Source organism: Adiantum capillus-veneris, chromosome 24 (genome assembly GCF_014529385.1).
Source record: "Adiantum capillus-veneris isolate H3 chromosome 24, ASM1452938v2, whole genome shotgun sequence".
NCBI classification, from domain to species: Eukaryota; Viridiplantae; Streptophyta; class Polypodiopsida; order Polypodiales; family Pteridaceae; genus Adiantum; species Adiantum capillus-veneris.
The window spans coordinates 137,002,831-137,022,981 of NC_140954.1; the positions used below are offsets into that span (position 1 = coordinate 137,002,831).

The window sequence follows — 20,151 nt, forward strand, 5'->3', positions numbered from 1 at the left end:
GTAGCTTGGCTACGCACATTACTTGAGGACTTGGGAGTGCAGGTGGACCAGCAGATTGTCATTCATTGTGAAAACCTCAGCAGCATGCAGTTGGCTAGGAACCCAGTGTTCCATGCTAGGACCAAACACATAGAGGTCCATTACCACTACGTTCGAGAGCGAGTGTTGGCGGGCGACATCGACTTGGTCTACGTCAGCACAGAGGAGCAGATAGCGGATATCTTTACCAAGGCCCTCGGAGCTGAGAAGCTTCGACGTTTCCGGACTATGCTTGGACTCTACGACATGCAGAGCTCGAGGGGGAGTGTTGAGATGTCGAGCTCTACACCTTGAGCTGGCATCCACTACGGGTCTTGGCCGCTTACGGCATTTACTCACTGGCGCGTTAGGTGACCCACACGAAGGATCTCTGCCAGTGATTCTACAGCTGGACTACACTTATAGTGCCAGCCTAGTACGCTTCTAGCGAGTTCACACTTAGTGACCGCATGTACATATGTGCTACTTTTCAGCTTTAGCACTTAGTCATTTTGTACTCTCTTTTCTGTGAAGAAGAAGAAGAAGCTTTCCATCTCTGTGTGCTTTGTGCTTGTCTTGTGTAGCTCTCTTGCATCCTCATTCTTTACATGTGCAGCAGGCAAGGAAAAAGATCAATGAGAGGATAATGGAGATGTTGGGTGAGCCTCACCACATTCATGGTACCTATCATGGTAAAAAGAGGGATCTTCAATTTGACGAGTTCAATAATATTTTCCTTGACTTGAAGACACTTCAGAAGGAAATGATCAGATTCTATGAGCTGGAGCATACAGAAGCAAATGGTGTTGTCAGTTTTGTGATAAATCTTGATGAATGCGAGATTGTTAAGAACAGAAAAATTGAGAGGATTTCCATAACTTTAATGAACAGAGCATTGAAACCGAAGGATACCAAGTACTTCAGCATGCAATCGGAGAAGAATGTCTGGTGGCTAGGTGCTTTTGAAGTAGAGAGTGAAGACTTTGATGTTCTGGATTGGGTTTTCCATCAAACAACAATACCCGAAGTCATTAATGCACAAGAATTAGGGGAAGAGCTTGAAGTTGAAGGGTTTGGAAGTTACAGGGTGGAATGGCACATGGGAGGAGACCTTAAAACCCTTAAATGTATGTACAATGTCTCCAAAGGAGCTATGGCAAAGAGCCCTTGTCTGTATTGTATGGCATCAACAAAAGAATGTAATCCTGCAAATTGGAACAAAGCACCCAATAGGCATACTCAAGATCCAAACTTCAAAGCAGTTTTAAATATTCCACTTGCTAATGTCCACATATGCACTCTGCATGCTCTTTGCAGAATTCTGGAGAAAATTGTACATCTGTATGTGGGGTTTGCCTGGAAGTTACAGCCAAAAGCAGCTAGAGATGCTGCAATGAAATGTATTGAAAGGGTTTTATCAATAAGGTTAAGATTGAAACAGACCTGAAGAGATCTTCAAATGGAAACAATGTGCCTAGATAGGTCTTTGTTGGTGGTGTGAAGGCCAGAGCTTTCCTAGGGTTTCATGGAAAACTAGGATAGGTAAATGCCAAGAAGGGTTCATCCAATGTGAAGTATAACCAGTGGAAAGCTCTCCACAATGCCATCAATGATCATGGTCTTGAAGGTACATCAAGAAATGAGGTCCCATAGGATGTGGGCAAGCACATAGGATGCCATTGTGGCAAAATAAACAGCTCTAGAACCAATAAGTCCAGGGAAGAATCCAAAAATTCTGATGGCTTCCTCCTTTTCCACCAATATTAACTTCTCTAACCCTGGAGGAAGCTGATATCAACCAACAACCTTTGCAAGTGCTTTAATTGCAAGCATTGGCAGCAATGGTTCTCTTGTAAACTTGTTATAGAATATAATGACAGTCTATTTGTTGAGCTTCCCAATAAAGTGTCCCAAGCTCTGGTTCCTTTCTAAATTTAATGGTCTGGAACCCTTCCCCCTGCCAAGGAATTTGTCTGTGTCCAGTATTTCAATCTGCAAAAATATGTCTTGGTTAATTGTTTGGCACATTAATTAGACAAAGCAAAATGGACAAGATTATCAAGCCTGTGATCTTTGGTCAATGCTGTATATATCTCTATCAATTCACTAATTTGTGTGGAGAAGCCATCCACAAGTAGTTGAAGCTCAAAGGCATCATTAAAAATCTCTTTGACACTTTGAAATCTTGCAAGTTCATTAACTTTGTAAAGAGAAGACAGCAGCCTCTCATCAGCGGTCTCTTGCATATCCTCTGTATCCATTATGACAATCCACAAATGTCTGAGAAAGAGAAAAGAGAAGTCCATCAAGACATTAAGAAGTAGACATGACATTAAGAAATATATTTCTTCTATGACTAAAATATATCAATAAACTACCCTTCCTTAATAATGCAAAAAACTAATAATGGTTTACAAACAAGTATGCAAGTTGTAAATCTAAGCAAGAAAGAAAGAATTACAACAAATTGTGTCACTTGCTATGCGAGCTGTGAGGGTGAGGAGAGAGTTGGCACTCAATAAATTCGCTTACGGCGTGTCACTGGGTGAGCGGTCGACACCTTCAAAATTCGCGCACGGGGTGTCGCGGGGTGTCGCTTGGAGGCTTTATTTCTAGCCTTGTGAAGGAAAATGAGCGGAAAAGTGGGTTGGGTAGGTTGTTTATATGGCCAAAAATGCCGCCTCGGGGGGTGTGCCAAGCGGTTTCTGCCTCTAAGTTTGTGCCCAACGGCTAGTATGCGCCTAGGGAGTTGTGCACCTAGGGAGTTGCGCATAGCGCCCTATACAAGCCCGAGAAGCACTCAAATCGAGCACATTCTTGCCCAATTTTTCCCGATTCTTGCTGCGCTATTATCTGATTCTTGCGGCGCTTTCACAACCCAATTTTACCCGCACTTGGAACAATTGTCACCCCGTCACCCCGTGCGCGATCTTTGTATGTGTGAACTTTTTCCTCGCTTTGCTATTTCGCCTACGGGGTGTCACTCGGTCGCGAGCCGCTTGGAAGGTGAAAACTTCCAATGCTATGGTTATCCCGCACGGGGTGTCATAATAGGAAAAAAATGTTTGTTGTTTGTTACTAATGTTTGTTGTTTGTTGTGCAGCAATCATTCCTATTCCTTTTGAAGATGGCAAGGACCAAGAAGAACAATCGTCACCCCGTGCGCGATCTTTGTATGTGTGAACTTTTTCCTCGCTTTGCTATTTCGTCACTCGGTCGCGAGCCGCTTGGAAGGTGGAAACTTCCAATGCTATGGTTATCCCGCACGGGGTGTCATAATAGGAAAAAAATGTTTGTTGTTTGTTACTAATGTTTGTTGTTTGTTGTGCAACAATCATTCCTATTCCTTTTGAAGATGGCAAGGACCAAGAAGACTGCAAGGAAAGTTGATGAGCCTCTATCCAAAGATGAAGAAGAGATTCCTAAGCCTAGCAAAGCTTCAGCTAGTACTTTACCAAACCAACCATCCACTTCTAAAGATCCTGGAAAACCAACCTCTGTTGGCACAAAGAAGACCAAATCTCAGAGGAAGGATTCTTCTCTACCCGACCCTAAAACAAGCAAAAGGAAAGATACACATCAGAGGAAAGCTTCCAAGCATGTGTAGCTTAAGCCTCTCCTTACAAAGAGAAAGTTCAAGCAGGGGGTCAAATGTCTAAGAGAGATAAGGAAGGCCATAAAGGCCATCAATATTGCAATTCCCAAACTGCCCTTCCAGAGACTGTGCAGACAAGTTGTAGAGGAGTATAAGATTTCCATGAGGTGGACTAGTACTGCATTGGCATGTATCCAGGAGGCTTCTGAGGACTTTATGATTGAGATTTTCCAAGATGCCTATATTTGTGCAGCTCATGCCCATAGGGTTACTCTGATGGACAAAGACATGATCACTCTTAGGAGGCTGACATACAGGTTTTCAAAAATTTTGGAGCCTGTCCCTATGCATGATATAAAGGCATTCAATATTCTCAACATTCCTCCATGGAGGAAGCCCAAGGAGCCTGAAGTAGGAGTTTTTGATATTACTGAAGAAGAGGAAAAGGAAAGGAAAAAGAGAGCCAAGTAAGACAAGGAAATTGCAGAGAGAAAGGAGCTTGACCTGTTGGAACCTCAGCCAGTGCCCCTCTTGAGGAGTGTCAATCCTACTGGTTTTGTTGTCACTCTATTCAGTGGGGAGGATCCTAGGGAGGATTACAATTCACTTGACTCTGAGACCTTGGAAATTCTCAAGGACTGGACCAAGGAGATGAATTCTCCACTCCTTATCACATGCCTTAGGTTGTTTTTGTTTTCCTCTGTATTTTTGTTTATAGCAAGAACTCTTTATATAACAAGAACTCTTTACCAGGTTAATGATGCATTCATATGAGCCAGACCTTCAACAAAAGGTGCTATCTCCCAATTTCTCAGGACAGAGACAAACATTAGAGAGCTCACAAAGTGGTTGACTCATGTGGACTTGGAAATCTGTGAATTTTTCTTGATTCCTTATCATGAGAGGTATGTTTTCTACCTACACCTTGTGAAGAGAATTTGCTAATTCACGTTAGAAGGCTAACTGAGGCTTGTTTTTATAGCTCACATTGGAGTTTAATTGCAATTGATATTGTGAAAATAAAATGCTACTTTGTCAATTCTCTTGCTGGAGTACATGGTCAAGCAAAATTGTAAGTATAGTAGCAGACACATTTTGTAAACCATAAGCACATACTTTTAGTAAAGTAGAACCTCATTTATAAAGAATTTTGAATAGTGCTACTATAAGATTTATAGATGTTGAATGAAATCCATTTTGTAGTGGTGAAGGTTGGAATTCTTTATGCTTTGTTCACTTCAATGGATTATCCTCAAAGATTTTTTCCCAAAAATACATGTAATGAATTGCAGGTTCCAATCCAGCCTGAAAGCCATTCATGTGGATGGAGGGTATTGACAAATGCCAAGCTCCTCTTGGACTTCATATACTGCAATGACAATCAGGATATAGAAGTATAGCATATTTCATATTTTCCAGCTGTATTTTTTCTCATTTTATTGTTCCTAAAACTTGCTTTCTATTGCCTTGTATAGATCAACAGAGAGTGCTATGGTTGACAAGAGCAAGGATTATCAAGTATATGATTGAAGCAAATGGAGAACTGCAAGAGGTATTTGAAGATGATGATGTTGAAGAGAAGGGGAAAGCAAAGCTGGAAGATGAAGAAGAGAGTGGTGAGCAGGAAAAGGCAAGTGAAGAGATGGATGATAAGAGAAAGAGGAAGCAGCCTTCAAGCCCTCCAGTCAAGCCCACTTCAAAAAGAAAATATCCTGCAAAAGCACCAACCCCATTAAGGAAGTCCCCTAGGGACAGGAAAACTCCTGCCAAAAAACTATTCTAGCTTATTGTAGCCCACTTGTATCAAGCTTCTCAGTTCTCTATTGTATCTAATTGTCTATTCTATAGCCCACTTGTAACCAATTGGCCCTTGTATGGACCCTTGTATGTAAGTTCAAATATTTGAAATTGAATACTTGTTTTAAGACTCTGTTACAAAATCAAATCATTGGATGTTTGAAAAAGTTGCATTTCAATAACAAAATAAAGATCCTTCTAAATCATGTGATACAAAATAAGATCCTTGTAGGTCATGTGATACAAAATAAGATCCTCGCAGGGCATGTGTTACAAAATTGCCTTGAAGGATGTTTAAGGCACCAAATGTACAATGCCATCCAAGATGTCCTTGCACTGTAGCCTGTTTTCATTCCTTTTTGATACCTACAAAAACAGTCAAAGTTAAATAAAGAACCAATAAGAGAACAAGATACTTTTAGGCATAATAGTTACCTTTCTACCATTTACTTGAAAGCAGAATGTTGTGGGCAGTTCAATTTCATCATTTTGCAGGTCCAATCTCAATTGTTGTAAGCTACACATGCCTCTTATCTTTACAATTGACAGATGCTCATTGTTTACCCATATATCAATGTCTTCTATTGGGCTGTAAATGAAGTCCTCCATGTCTTGATCAAGTGGAGTTAGCTGACCACCAACATAGTGCCATCTTCAGTAATAAAATGACATAATGAAGTTTTGTGTCCCTATCATGTATTTGCAAGCAATTGAGCCAGCTTGCACATAACAAGTGATTCCATTCACTGTTTTGGTGTTCCAACCCTCATCCACAAATTCAAGTACATTTGCTGAGTCTAAAGTCTTCACTGAAAACATTGTTCTAGATTTTCTGACTTCAGCATTAGAGAACAAGTCTATAGAAACTACAATGGGCATGAATATAGAAATTCTACTCTGTCCATTTTGATCAGTCGTGTTGTAAGTGATAATGGCTTCAATGGAAGTTCTTGGTCGTTTTGATCGTGATGAAGATTCCATGGTGAAAAAAGAAATGAGCAGAGAAGTCTAGTCTGATTTCAAGAGAAGAATAAGCAGAATGTGCAAAAAACGGTTCAAAACTGGAAAAGATCATGAGATATAATCCAAACGTTGTTTTATGATGGCAACGTGCAAAATGAAAACAATATAATATGAGAAGTACGTCTTTCTAAAAGCGACAGCTATTAAATGCCTTTGCACTTTTACTTGTTTACATTGCTATTTACCAGCTCAAAGTTGCGGTAAAGATAGACTATTTGATTTTTTTGTGAGTTTTCAAAAATACAGGTTCCGTAACGGAAGCTCTTCAACCATTGGTTGAGACCACTCTCTCTCTACACGCTAAAAGGCACAAAAATGACCTCAAAATTCCCCTAATGGATCGTGGTCCCCCTGGAGGCCCTGAGTGTTAACGTTGGATCAAGAAAAAACTCCCTTGTCCTTGTGCCAAGTGCAAAATGGCAACCCCTCGCTTGAGGTGCATTCCTTGGAGCACAGGGAGAACGAAGGGCTTTGACATCCTCAAAAAAACACTCAGAGAGATGAGAGTACGACTCACTCGTTGCTTGAGGAGGTGCCCCATTGGTCTGTGTTCGGTGGTGGTGCACTGGCAGGCCGAACGGTAGAGGCAAGAGCGACTGGGCGATTTGGGTGTACCACATGGTGATCCTCCCATTGGCTCTACTTCGGCCACTCCTATGGTGTCTTTGTCGCACTTTGAGGCAGAGGATAAGCACATGTTTGACATGTGTGATGAGCTACTAGATCATGAGCACGACATGTGCGAGGAGGATTGTCAGCCCTGCACTAAACGGGCTACCGAAATGGACGATAGATTGATGGTGAGTGCCCAAACACCTCTTTACAACAGTGCACGGTACTCGGTGCTCCGAGAATCGTTGGAAGTCCTCAACTTGCAAGAAAAATTTAGTTAGAGTAATTCAAGTGTCGATGCACTACTTATGTAAGTGGCGAATGTGGCTTTTCTCTATCTCTCCACTCGCTTTATGGTGCCATCTTCTAGAAATTATACTAATATGCTTGTTTGTTGTAGTTTGATGGGCAACAGAATGTTGCCAGAAGATCACCACATGCCTCCATATTGTCGACGAGCTAGATCGTATGTCACTGCACTTAGAATGGAGTATGAGCGTATCCATGCGTGCGTCAACAATTGCATGCTATACTACAATGAGTACGCACATGCTACCTCATGTCCCATGTGCGGGGAGGCACAATATAAGACCGGAATGAGTGGGATGCAACTACCCCGCAAGATATTGAGACATTTTTCATTAATTCCTCGCATCCAACACATGTTCAAAAGCAGGTCTATCGTGGAGCTTCTCCCATGGCACGCCAACCACCAGTCAAATGATGAAATGATGTGTGTCACTTGCCGATTCACCTTCATGGAGGCACATCAAAACTCAATGGCCATAGTTTGGGTTGGAGCCTCGACACTTGAGGCTTGGGTTAGCAAGTGATGGTGTCAATCCCTTTGGCACTAAGTCTACTTCATGGAGCACTTGGCCTGTGGTGATCATCAACTACAATATTCCACCATCGAAGACAACCAAGAAGGGAAATATGTTCTTTCCTTGCTTGTGCCAGGGAAGTACAAAGTGTCAAATATTTAGGTCTACCTCGAGCCCCTCATTGAGGAGTTGGAGGAGTTATGGAGAGGCATTCCTGTTGTCTATGTCTGACTTGCAAAGGGGGGGAGAAAGGCCATTGTGAGGGGAATCCTTATGTGGACTATGCACAACTATCCTGGGCTTGGAGAGATTTTTAGTAACCCCTTTTCCTCTATCTCTCTCTCTATCTTTCCCTCTCTCCCTTTTGTTCTTTCCCTCTCTCTAACGATATCATATGTATGCAGGGTTGTCCACATCGAGGCACAATGCATGTCTTACTTGCAGGTCATCTTTGGTGACGCCAAGGCCCGATTCCTTGCGCAAGGTAATCTATCCAAACAACCATTGTTTCTTACCCCAAGGGCATAACAAGCACAAGGCTCCAACAAATGGGAAGACCCCTCTCAAGCTCACAATGGTAGATTGGGCAACCAATTGGGAAGAACACCACAACAACAATCTGGCTCCATGTCCTCCACCAAAAGGTATGTCAAGGTATTCCATTTTTATAAGGCGTCCATATTGGAAGGACTTAAAAATACAACGCCTCTTGGATTTCATGCACATATTCAAGAATTTAGCCCAAACACTATGGGACCACATTATTGGCAAGAAGGACTCTTTGGGTGCGAGGGAGGATTTGAAGCTTTTAAAATGTCTCCCCGCCTCTGATACTCCACCTCATGCCCCAAATGAAAAGATTGTGCTTCCTAAAGCACCATCGATGCTAGCCATCGATGCTAGCCAAAGAAGAATTAGACAAGGTGAAGGGTGCCGTTTCCTCTATTTGCACACCAACATGATACATGAGGTTGCTAAAGGGAGCTTTCACAAAAGAGAAGAAGAGTGGAAGCGTTCGATTGTATGGGTTAAAGTACCATGATTGGCACAAGATGCTTCAGGTAATCTTCATACTCCCTATTATATCTATAGTTTGTGTGTATGACTTTCACTCACTTTTCCTTCCCCTGATTTACATTGTAGTTCATTCTATCGGTGAGTATGTGTATATGTCGGGACCAGAAAGTCAGGGATGCTATTTTCAAACTAGGAGAGCTAGTAAGGTACACCACAAGACTCCACTCAATTACACCTTTTTTATGTACACAATAATTTCAACTAGCACTTTGTGTATTTTCTTGCAGATTTGTGAGCTCCAAGGAAATTGAAATAGATGCTATCCCTGCTGCTCAAACACTTGCATCAGAAACTGTGTGTGCCATTGAGGATACATTTTCTCGATTGGTCCTTCTTAGTCAAATTTACCTCTTGGTTCATGTGGTGGAGGAGATGGCTATATGTGGAGTAGTGCACGCACAATGGATGTTCTTCTTAGAGAGGTTTTTAAAGACTCTCAAAGATTTTGTGCGGCTACAGTCTCAACTAGAGGCATGTATGGCCGAAGGGTGGATCTTTCAAGAGGCATTTGTTTACATATCAGAGTATTTGGCACAAATTGATCCTTCAATATCTCGCATGTGTTCATACGAGGAAGATGCAAGGATGGATTTACATGGAAAGTAGAAACTACTTAACATGGATATGAATCTATCCCGTGTGGTCAATAACTTTTGTATTCTCAATGCAAAGATTATGACCAAGTGCGTGGACTTGTGGACAGTGGCAAAGGCAAGGCGTTTCCAAGCGAGAGAAGCATGGAAACAAGCACATGGAGGAAGGAGGGCACCCCAGTGCCTAAACACCTTGTATGTTTCCCATATCTAATTAGTGCAGAGTGGATTCATGAGAGAATGACCGAGGCAAAAGTGCACGAAGAAGACATCACCGACAAAGAATGGGAGTATGCATGAGGCTGCGTAACAAAGGTAGAGTACTCATATACTTAAACCATATTGTAAATTTTTTTCCTGAAATTATCTTTAATATGTATTTGATAAAATATATTTTTCTATTTTGTAGTGCCTTTTCTTTAACTCTATGTGGTCAAAGGGTCGTCACTTTCGTACGCGCCACATTGACGAGCGTAGAGCCACCATGGATTGTGCCATCATGGGTAACTTTGACACAGACGGTGATGAAGCCAGGTACTACGAAACTATCGAAAGGATACTAAAGGTTAATTTTAGAACCTTTCATACCTTCATCTTCGAGTGCAAGTGGTTTGCAAATGTGTCTAGACGAGATGAGAATGGCCTCTACATGGTGGACTCTAGTGTGCATCACATAGGGAGGTATGACAATTTAGTTTTACCGCGCAATGGTGAGCAGGTGAGTGACATGTATCTTTTTTATTCTTATTTGCTTGTAGAATTAATTATACCAATGTTACTCACTTTGAGCTTCTCTTTTATAGATCATCTATATCCTAGCAATCCACCAACCAAAACTCTGGTTCGTAATTTTCGTAATACCTCAGGAGAGAACCATTTTTTCCACTAATGAAGGAAGAACCATTTTTTTCACTAATGAAGTGGAGACCATCTTCGACCCTCTTCCACCTCTGACTTTGGATGAGGTGGAAACAGAGGAGAGAGAGGTCGATGAATCAAGTTCGGCGGCAGCAAGTCTTAGCAAGGATGATTGTCATGATGATGAAGATGATGAGATGGAGGATGACGAACTCGAAGATGATGAAGCCAATGCATCCATAAACAACAATTCCATTTCTCTCTTTATTGATTTAGGAGCCATGGGCTTAGAATTGGATGATGCCTCACGTAGAGATCTTTTGGAAGATGATTCATAAACATTTTGCAGTTATGAAGTTTTTTGGTCATGTAATCCATTCATCTCTCTCTCCCCCCTCTTCCTCTCTCTCGATTTGGGAACATGCTCAACTATGTTAATCAATTGATAGTGATTATTTTAGTTGTAACCAAGTGTAATCTTATTATCCTCTCTCTCTCTCTCTCTCTCTCTCTCTCTCTCTCTCTCTCTCTCTAATCCACCGCAAGGTAGAAGACCGTGTGACATCCACGCTACACGAGCGGCAACGACAAGAGGAAATCTCTCTCAACCTTCGCATCGGCAGGCTCCCAAGTGACTGGAAAGGGGAGGGGGATCTCACTCACGAGTGCTTTGCCCGTATCCAAGCAATAACCCACTTGGTACAATGGGATCCAACAACAATCACCTCTCTTACACATGAGCATCGCACCAACCATGCAATTCTCACTTTCAAGACCAAGGCAAATTGAATCAAACTCCTTGAGCAATCACTTGGCTTCTCAAGGATACTAAAATTTAGTTTGCAGAAGATCTCACAACCACCCAACTCAAACAGAAAAAGGCAGAACTCCAGAAGATGCGAGAAGCATGTACAACACAAAAATGGACAGTTTATCGAGGAGGTAAATCCATTATCCAAGAATTTCGAACTCCCAAGCCGGCTCCCTCCTCACCTTCCCCTTCCTAGTTTTGTTCATTTTTGTTCATTGTATCGCTTCCTTTTGACACTTCTTTGGACCCTCAGTCCTTAACTGAGATGTATCACATGATCCTTCCATTTAGAAGAACCCCTTTGTATTGTTTTGGTTTCGGTCCCATGGGTCGTATCTGACCTCCGTGGACAATAGTTCAATCTCTCTCTCTCTCTCTCTCTCTCTCTCTCTCTTATTTTTAAAATTTGAAAATTTTATACAATATTCTTTAATTTTTATTGAGAGGAGGAAAAAACCAAAATTTGAAGGGGAGAGTGGGACCGGGGGAGAGTTTAAGCCAAAATTTGAAAGTTTAGGTGCTAAATTTTGTAGTAAAAAATAAACGCGGTAATACATGCGATAATAACGGTAGTAATAAACGCGGTAATATTTTAAACACACAAAAACAACCCCATCCTCCTCTCTCTTCTTTCTCTACCTAAGTTTGTACATTCTCTCTACAAAACGCGGTAAAACAACGCGGTAAACACTTGGAGATCTTCATAGTGTAAGATGCAAAGAGACCCATCAAAATTTTTACAAAAACCAAATGATTGTGTCATTAGGTTTAAAACAATGTCAAGCGTGTAAAAAGACAAGCGAGTTTTTGACAACATCATAGCACCATTGATCATCTTGTTGCTCTTCGTATTTTCATGGAAGAAAGTTGATTAAAAAGCAAATGATTGTAACTTTGCTTTGTGGACTTCAAAAAAGCCTTTGATATGATTTAAACAACAATTTGTGGAAAAGGACGATTGAAAAGCAAACGATTGTATTTTTGCTTTGTGGACATCAAGAAAGCCTTTGATATGATTTTACACAACAATTTGTGAAAACGGACAAAAAAACTGGAAGTCCCAAGTGAGTTTATGCTTGCAAGTGAAATCAAGTTAATCAAGGTCTATACGGATGATAATCCTAGAGATGCTCTTATGAAGAGCTTAGATTCGGAGCGGTTTGCACATTGCATTGAGATTATGGGTATAGGGTGAAGCCACATGCATGCTTCACAATTGTAGAGGTTTATACATACATAGACCACTTGAGCCACATTGACCTTCGAGTGAGAGTTTGTTGGGGTTTCACGATAACTAAGCCGGACACTCAGTAACCCATCACACTAACATAATTTACTTATTGGTTTAATAGAATAATAACGAGCGGATGAGAATTCTTCTCATCCTCGGCTTCACCATATGTTATGTGTCTTCCCCTTCCCAGACTCACCGCACGCATACTTTGTCCGCACTCATATTCCACTTGCTACTCGCTTGAGTGCGGCTAAAGATCTTCTACGTTGATGCGTACAAGTAGAGACGCTCTCTATCAGACCATCAAAATTTATGTATCGACCTTACATGTGGAGAAACAACTAAGCATGAAAACCCAACCATTAAAGTAAAGAAAAGTTATCTCTTTGCATGAATTTCGAAAGGCCGGCACAAACATATATTGAAATGGTTGAGAAAAAGTTATGGATGACAAAGCTCCAATATGATGCACCATTGGAAACTAAATGGAAAGCTTTCAAGAGAAGTTATTTGTTCTTGTGCCAAAGAATACTGTGCCATAAAGCATGTTCATGCTATTAACAAAGATAGATCATTCAAAAGGAGGTTTGATAAAGAATGTCAAGATGTTGCAACTATGAGTAAAGATAACTATCAAAGTCATTTGCATGTATACAAAGCATTGATTCAAAAGAAGAGAAGAACATGAAAAGTCAAGCATCAATACTTTTAAGTTTAAGAAAATACACGTGCATGTAAAATTTTGGAGAAACTTGAAGAGCAAGTGGATTGAGAGTGCTAGTAACTTGAGTAGTATGGATACGTACATGCATTATGAGCAACAATATAAGAAACCAACTGCCGAAAAAAATACCACTTTATGGTTCACTTCCATGTAAATCCTCGTTTTTAGGTATTGAATATTTGTGCAACAGGCTTGAAAAGTTGACCTCTTGCAAAGCGAGAGATCTTCAAGGTATCAAGCCGGAAATGATCCAATGGACGGGTGATTCATCACATGATTGGATGTGTAATATGTTCAACCTTGGACTTCAAGATGATGATATGCCTCGTGATTGTGGAGCACTAACTAGAACAAGCCTTTGCATAAAATAGGAGATGTAAAGAATGTAATAACTAATGGACATCTCTCTTCTTGAGAAGCTGAGGACATTGAATATAACAACTAGATTTCTACAGCAAATCTCAAAAGTTAACAGAAGCCTCAATATGTATTGGTCTGGCATATGACTGGACAACACGATGAGTAAGACTACATTGCACCAACAATCAGCCATTACAAATTGCACAGAGCATGCAACGATCGTGAAAAGTGCCAAACACGTTTGTGTACTAGAATCTCTGTCAGGAAGGTCTGACCAAGAGATGTAGCTTACACTTTGATCACAGTAGGCCTACACGAAAGCACTGAAGCTAGGCCGATACACAAAGATGCAACCGAACTTCCTTGAAGTCCTCTCCAGCGGCAAGGAGTACCAAGCATTCCGAGCCATGTCAAAGACCAGAGGCGGCGTAAAAGAGCGATAAGTAAACGGGTTGCAAAGCGTCATCCAGAAGATGCCTCCATCAGCAAAAAGGCTACAACGCCACGAACCTTCTCTGATCGAAGGGGGCCCTGTAAGATGCTGAGGAGTTCTTGCTACCTCCACCCAGGTGCAGGGGGTAGCTAGTTGCAACTCCCAAACTTCAAAACCAAGTGTATTACCATGATTAGGGCCCACACGCGGAACACCCAGAAGAAGCCTCCCTTCGAATTTCACAATTGACTTAATTTGAGCAAGCACAATCTCACAGGGAATCAACGGCACCAGCAAACTGCTCCATGCATCAAGGCTTACATGATAAGCCAGCAAGCAATGCTCCCGGTCGTCCATGGACGATACCAGCCACCAGAAATCAGCATCTACCACACTCAGCTGATCAGAGGATCGATGAGTCCATACAAAACTGCGCAGGGACTCCCCTGACTTGAAATAAAGATGGGGGTTGTTGACCTCCTTCCAGCGTGCGCTCCTGGACTCAAAGAACTCGAAAGAAGTCGGACTTGGAAAACGAGTATTGAGGAGAATGTAGTAGCAGCTTGGATCCTTTCCATTGCGGGTCATGGAGAGGTTAAAAGTATTGGGGCCTTGCATCGAGAGCGAGGGAGGAGGGAGCACTTTGACAGACCCAGTGAGGCAGTTGAAAACAATAAAGTCGTAGGACTCCGCTGCATCGGGCCTGCGGACAATGGCTGAGATGAGGCCTCCTGCAGAGCAAAGAAAGAGGTCGTGAAAAAAGGGGGTATCAATGTCCATAAACTTGAGTCTGCGGGCCACGTGAGAGCAATTGCGGCCACCCAGTAAGGCAGAAAGCGTGGAATGAACAGGGTTGGGAAGGGGAGGCCAGAAGGATTTCTGTTCAATTAGCTCTGAGGTTTCCGTCTTCGTCTTGTGTAAGGAGCAGGTGCTGTAGGCCCTAAAGCGCCACTCAAGATGGCCATACTCGGACCTTACACGCCAGTTACGAGGGCCATACTTGGGGGGGCGAGCCATCACGAACCAGATCTCCTCCGACGTAGAACTCTGCATGGAGCTATTCCATGCCTTGCAAACGCACCGCATCCGGCAACGCTGCCGCACAGGCAGCCGATCCAGAATGAGATCACGGGCGTGGGCAGGAAGCGGCAGCCCGTCGTCATCATCATCGTCCCCTGCATCCTGATTGGTGGGTTCAACGGGCTTTCTGTTGTCACGAGTCGCAGCGTCATATTCTGTGCTGCTAATTCTTGCCGATGACCCAAAACGATCCATCCTCCTGTGCTTGACTACATGCCTGATGGACGGCCTGTACCTAGGCCTACTCTGCTTCTCCATCGCCCCTTCGACAGGAAAAACTCCGCCTTTTCTGTGATTAAAAATTCCACTTTTACATCTTGAAAAGCAAAATGCGCTTTTCAAAATTCAAACGAGTGAGCGTGGATCCTTACTGCCCGTCGATGGCTTTATGGGATAGGGAATTGACACTTGGTGTCCATTCCTCATAATACCTGCGACCCCTTGGTGACCGGCGGAGGCCGGGAGCCATGGGGGAGTAGGTATTATGAGAGAATGGACACTAAGTGTCCATTCCCGACCGTCAAGGGTCGCTAGGAGGCAGGCCAAGTTGATGTGATGCTGACGAAGATTGCAGAGCTGCACATACGTTCTCAACTGCTGCTAGGCCTGCACAGGGTACAATTCAAAGGATACGTGCCAACGTAGAGAAGATTACGCATGCTGATGCGGCTTACTATCATTCGCGATGAAGACTGACCAGTTGATGATTAATTATAACTGTTGACGGGGCTCACAATCATTGGAAATGATTGTGAGGCTGCTGCTAATTTATTACGCTTGCTGACTGTCGTAGTGAAGATTACGTATGCTGATTCGGCTTACTATCATTCGCGATGAAGACTGACCAGCTGATGATTAATTATGACTGCTGACGGGGCTCACAATCATTGGAAATGATTGAGAGGCTGCTGCTAATTTATTACGCTTGCTGACCTGTCGTCAATCTGTCGGCTGCAACAGTGATTCTGCTCCAGAAAAGACAGCTGATGAAGCGCCAGGATGCACTGCCCCGCTGACTAGCGACCTTGACGGTACTAGCAGATCAACAGCTGAAGCATCGTTGCCATCCAATGGATATGGGAAGGGGATGCATTAATGAGATTGTTCACAACTTTTAAGATGCAAAGAGACGCATCATTGTGCGCACATGCTTTTGTCCTCTACCATACGTCGTGTATATATATCAGTACAACAGCGCCGCCTTCGACGGTGACGTTGCCTCTGGCAGTGCTATGTAGAGATCCACAAAAGGATTTGAAGTACACAAACCTTAAAATTTTCAAATTTGCACAATCAAGCTCATTTTACATCAAAACCTATTATTTACCTCTTTGTTGTGTAAAGGTTGTGCGTGTACTTGCAAGAGCACGATGGTATGAGGAAAAGAGGTATGAAGCAAAGGGATGCTGGGATGTGAAGGAGCAAAAATGTTGAATCGTATTGACTCTGCACATTATGCTCACTGCATGTTCGAGAGTTTAAGTACCACACCTTAACAGAGTGCTCATATTTGCTCACATTTTTAGCCACGACTTAGACCTATACACCTTCCTCTCGTAGGCACAGTGTGGGCTTTCTATTGCAATTCCCGTCACCAAATTCTTGGAGCATCGAGAATCACTTATCAACCCCATACATAGCATATATCACATGTATCTTTAATATGTCATATTTGACCTCATATTCGGAGGGTCTTGTTCGCTCTTAATTAAATTGTGTTCGTATGACCCTAATTAGTTGTTTTCATATTAGCATAGATGATGGAGGGCTTGTTGAAGTAGTTTCCTACGACATTAAAATTCTCTTCTTCTCGTGTGTGTGTGTGTGTGTGTGTGTGTGTGCAGCTAATAAAAAGAGGAAAAAGGTATAACCTTTCTATCACCCAAGTGTGGTAGATTGGTTATGCCATTTCCCTCTTAATAACAGGTTTTGAGTTCAACTCTCCTCGTCGGCTAGATCTTTAAGGTCTCTTGGGATAGTTTCCTACAATGTTAAAATTCTCTTCTTCTTCTCTTCTTCTTCTTCTCTCTCTCTCTCTCTCTCTCTCTCTCTCTCTCTCTCTCTCTCTCTCTCTCTCTCTCTCTCTCTCTCTCATGAGCGACGTGACTGTGCTCGTCTGATTGAAGGACCTTGCTATGATAGCACAAAAGATGATGAGTCATGACAGCTTGACAGGCTACGACTAGGATTCTGGGGACTTCATGGATTCTTGGGCAATGGAGACAACACTATGATGGGGTCCCGCATCACCACTTTTGTTGAAGGGGAGCCACAACAGAGGAGGCCATGGCATCCCGTTCTCACTACTGCGAACTCGAAGACTTTCGCAAGGCAAGATGTTGCGGGAAGAGGAGCTCCAGGTGCTGCTGTGGGGCTCTTTCATATTCTCTACAGCAGCAGCTAACTTCATCAATGACCATGGCTCCATCATCATCAACTATTAGCAGTGCAGCGTACTGTTTCTTTTCATCTCCCTATACACTGTAACATTTAATGGCCTAGAAACTTGTGTGTAGCGGAAAATAGCATAAAGATAGTGAAAATTTCATTAGAATAAATTCCTAATGAGCATATCAAGAGTGCTTGGATGGAGAGAGCAACAAAAAAGCATAAGTGATAGCCTTGTGACATGTGTCTCCCTTTCCCCTTTTGTGAGAGATTTAGGTCATTAATTAATGCAATTACTCTCATTGGACCCCTTAGTCTTCTGGCCAATAGGAATCAGGCAAGCCATTGGGCTGTTGAATGCTCATTCGACCCCGTGGGAGACTATCCAATAGTCTTCTACAGAGCTTAATTTCTATTGGTTCTTTTATCAAGTGTTTTAAAACGAATTAAACTAAATGTACTCTAGCCTAATTCTCATTGGTCCACCTCTATGGCCATCCAATAGGATTTGAATGCACCTTTGGGGCAATTGGGCTAGGGAGCTGACATGTGTCCCATACTCCCTTTGTGTAAAGGGAGCCCGCTAGAGTGTGTATATGTTTCTCTCTCCTCCCCTAAAATTTGGGCTAGCCCCCTCCTATCTAGGGATATGTGAAGACTTTAGGGTCTTCACATAAGCATCCAAATTGCCCTAGGTTTTGACCATTGGACCTAACCTTTGAATTTTGGAACCTTAGCATTTTGGAAGTGTTAATGAGTTGAACCTTAGGGTCTTTGAAGCCCATTGTTGCACATTTCTCTTTTGCAGATGGCCCCCCCTTTGGATCCCTATTTTTCCTCCTTTGGATCCCTATTGTGACCGGTTGCCAGCTTCACCAATATTGTAGCTTTTTCACCCCTAGTACTTCCCCATACTAAATGAACAGTTTAACATGAGATAATCATTTAGGAGAATTAGATATTAGTTATTATGACATTACCTCTCTCTTGAATTCCTAGTCGTCCTCGACTATGGGGTAGAGAAGATAAAGCCTATTCATTCTAGCGGGTAGAGGATCCCTATCTTACCCTACGACGTCAATCCAGAATGGATGACTAATCCATTTGGCACTTGAGAGCCTAAGTTGTCGCAAGCATGTCTGCGCATTAGTCCTATCAATATTCCATAGTAGAGTGACAAGCTCTACTTGGTGTTTGGAAGATGTCATCTCCGCAAACTTGATTCTAAGCATGCATACATTCTTAACATTTGTGCACAATAAAGAAAAAGAGAGTCTTATAAGACAAAAAAACCTTTGTTCATTTTAAACATTTGTACATTTGCTTACTCTAGGGAAGCATTGTAAGCATTGACAAGGTTTAGTTTATCCATCTAGAATCCTCAGAAGGATAGTTCTTAAACTTAATAAGATATTGTTGGATAATCTTACCGCCTCTCAATACCTTGTCTTCATGTCGGAGAATGGACTCGGGGTGCAACACCTCTTCTTGGTCCTTGATCTCCGGTGGGTCTTTAATAGGTGGTTCTTGAGGTGGCTCTCCTTTGTAAGGCTTTAGTAGGCTCACATGGAAAGCATTGTGTATGAGCCAATGACCGGTCAAATTGAGTTGATAGGCCATTTCATTGATTGGTGTAAGAATCTGGAACGGACCATATTATCTTTTTGCTAAATTAGCATAGTACTTTTCGTGTCCCGTAGGATTCTTTCCCGTCGTGTGCCTTAATCGAGCCTTGGGAAATTTAAGCAAGACCCAATCATTTTCTTTAAAGGCTTGGTCTCTTCTGTGCTCATCAGCAACAGCCTTTTGCCTTTGCTGTGAGATAGAGATAGCATCCTTAATCTTTTGAAAGATTCTTGTAGGTCTCGGTTATACTCATCAGCAGTGAAGATCTTCCCGTGTACCTTAAGTAGCAGGGGACTTTTTGATATTCCCTCAATTACCTCAAAAGGTGCTTTTCCCGTGGAAGTATGTACAGTATTATTGTAGGGATACTCCACCAAGGGTAAGTACTTATCCCATTGGGACCTTTGATCTACTTCCGTTGTACACAAGTGTTTAGTAGATCAAGAACTGTTAGGTTCACTATTTCACTTTGGGCATCCGTTTGCGGGTGATAGGCCGAAGAGAAGTTTAGCCGTGTTCCTAAATTCTCAAAGACACCCTTCCAAAAATTAATGGTCATTCTAGGATCTCTATCCGACACTACAGACATTGGCAAGCCATGGTACTTGAAGATTTGTGATATGAAGAGGGTTGCCATTTGATGGGCTTTTATAGTCTTTTTGTGTCATAATAACTAATATCTAATTCTCCTAAATGATTCTCATGTTAAACTGATCATTTAATATGGGAAAGTTCCAGGGGAGAAAAAGCTAGAATATTGGTTAAGCTGGCAGCTAGCCACATAGTAGGGATCCAAAGGAGAGAAAATAAGGATCCAAAGGGGGGGGCATGTGCAAAACAACAATGAGTACAATGGGCTAAAAAGACCCTAAGGTTCAGCCCATTAAGACTTCACAAAATGCTAAGGTTCCAAAATTCAAAGGTTGTGTCCAATGATCAAAAGCTTAGGAAATTGGATGCTTTGTGTGTGTCCCAAAAAGTCTTCACAAACTCCTACATAGGAGGGAGCAAGCCCAAGAAGTAGGGGATGAGAGAGAAACACACACACACACACACACACACACACACACACACTGGCAAGCTTCCTTTGTACACAAG

General features: G+C 42.3%; 1 protein-coding gene across 1 annotated transcript; it reads right to left on the minus strand.

Moving 5' to 3' along the window:
* Positions 1-13,411: 13,411 nt before the first annotated feature.
* LOC147427220 (uncharacterized) lies at positions 13,412-15,297 on the minus strand. Its single transcript, XM_086498658.1, has one exon. It carries the CDS (start codon positions 15,295-15,297, stop codon positions 13,837-13,839), a length of 1,461 nt encoding a protein of 486 aa, XP_086354784.1. The 3' UTR covers positions 13,412-13,836.
* Between the last annotated feature and the right edge of the window lie 4,854 nt (positions 15,298-20,151).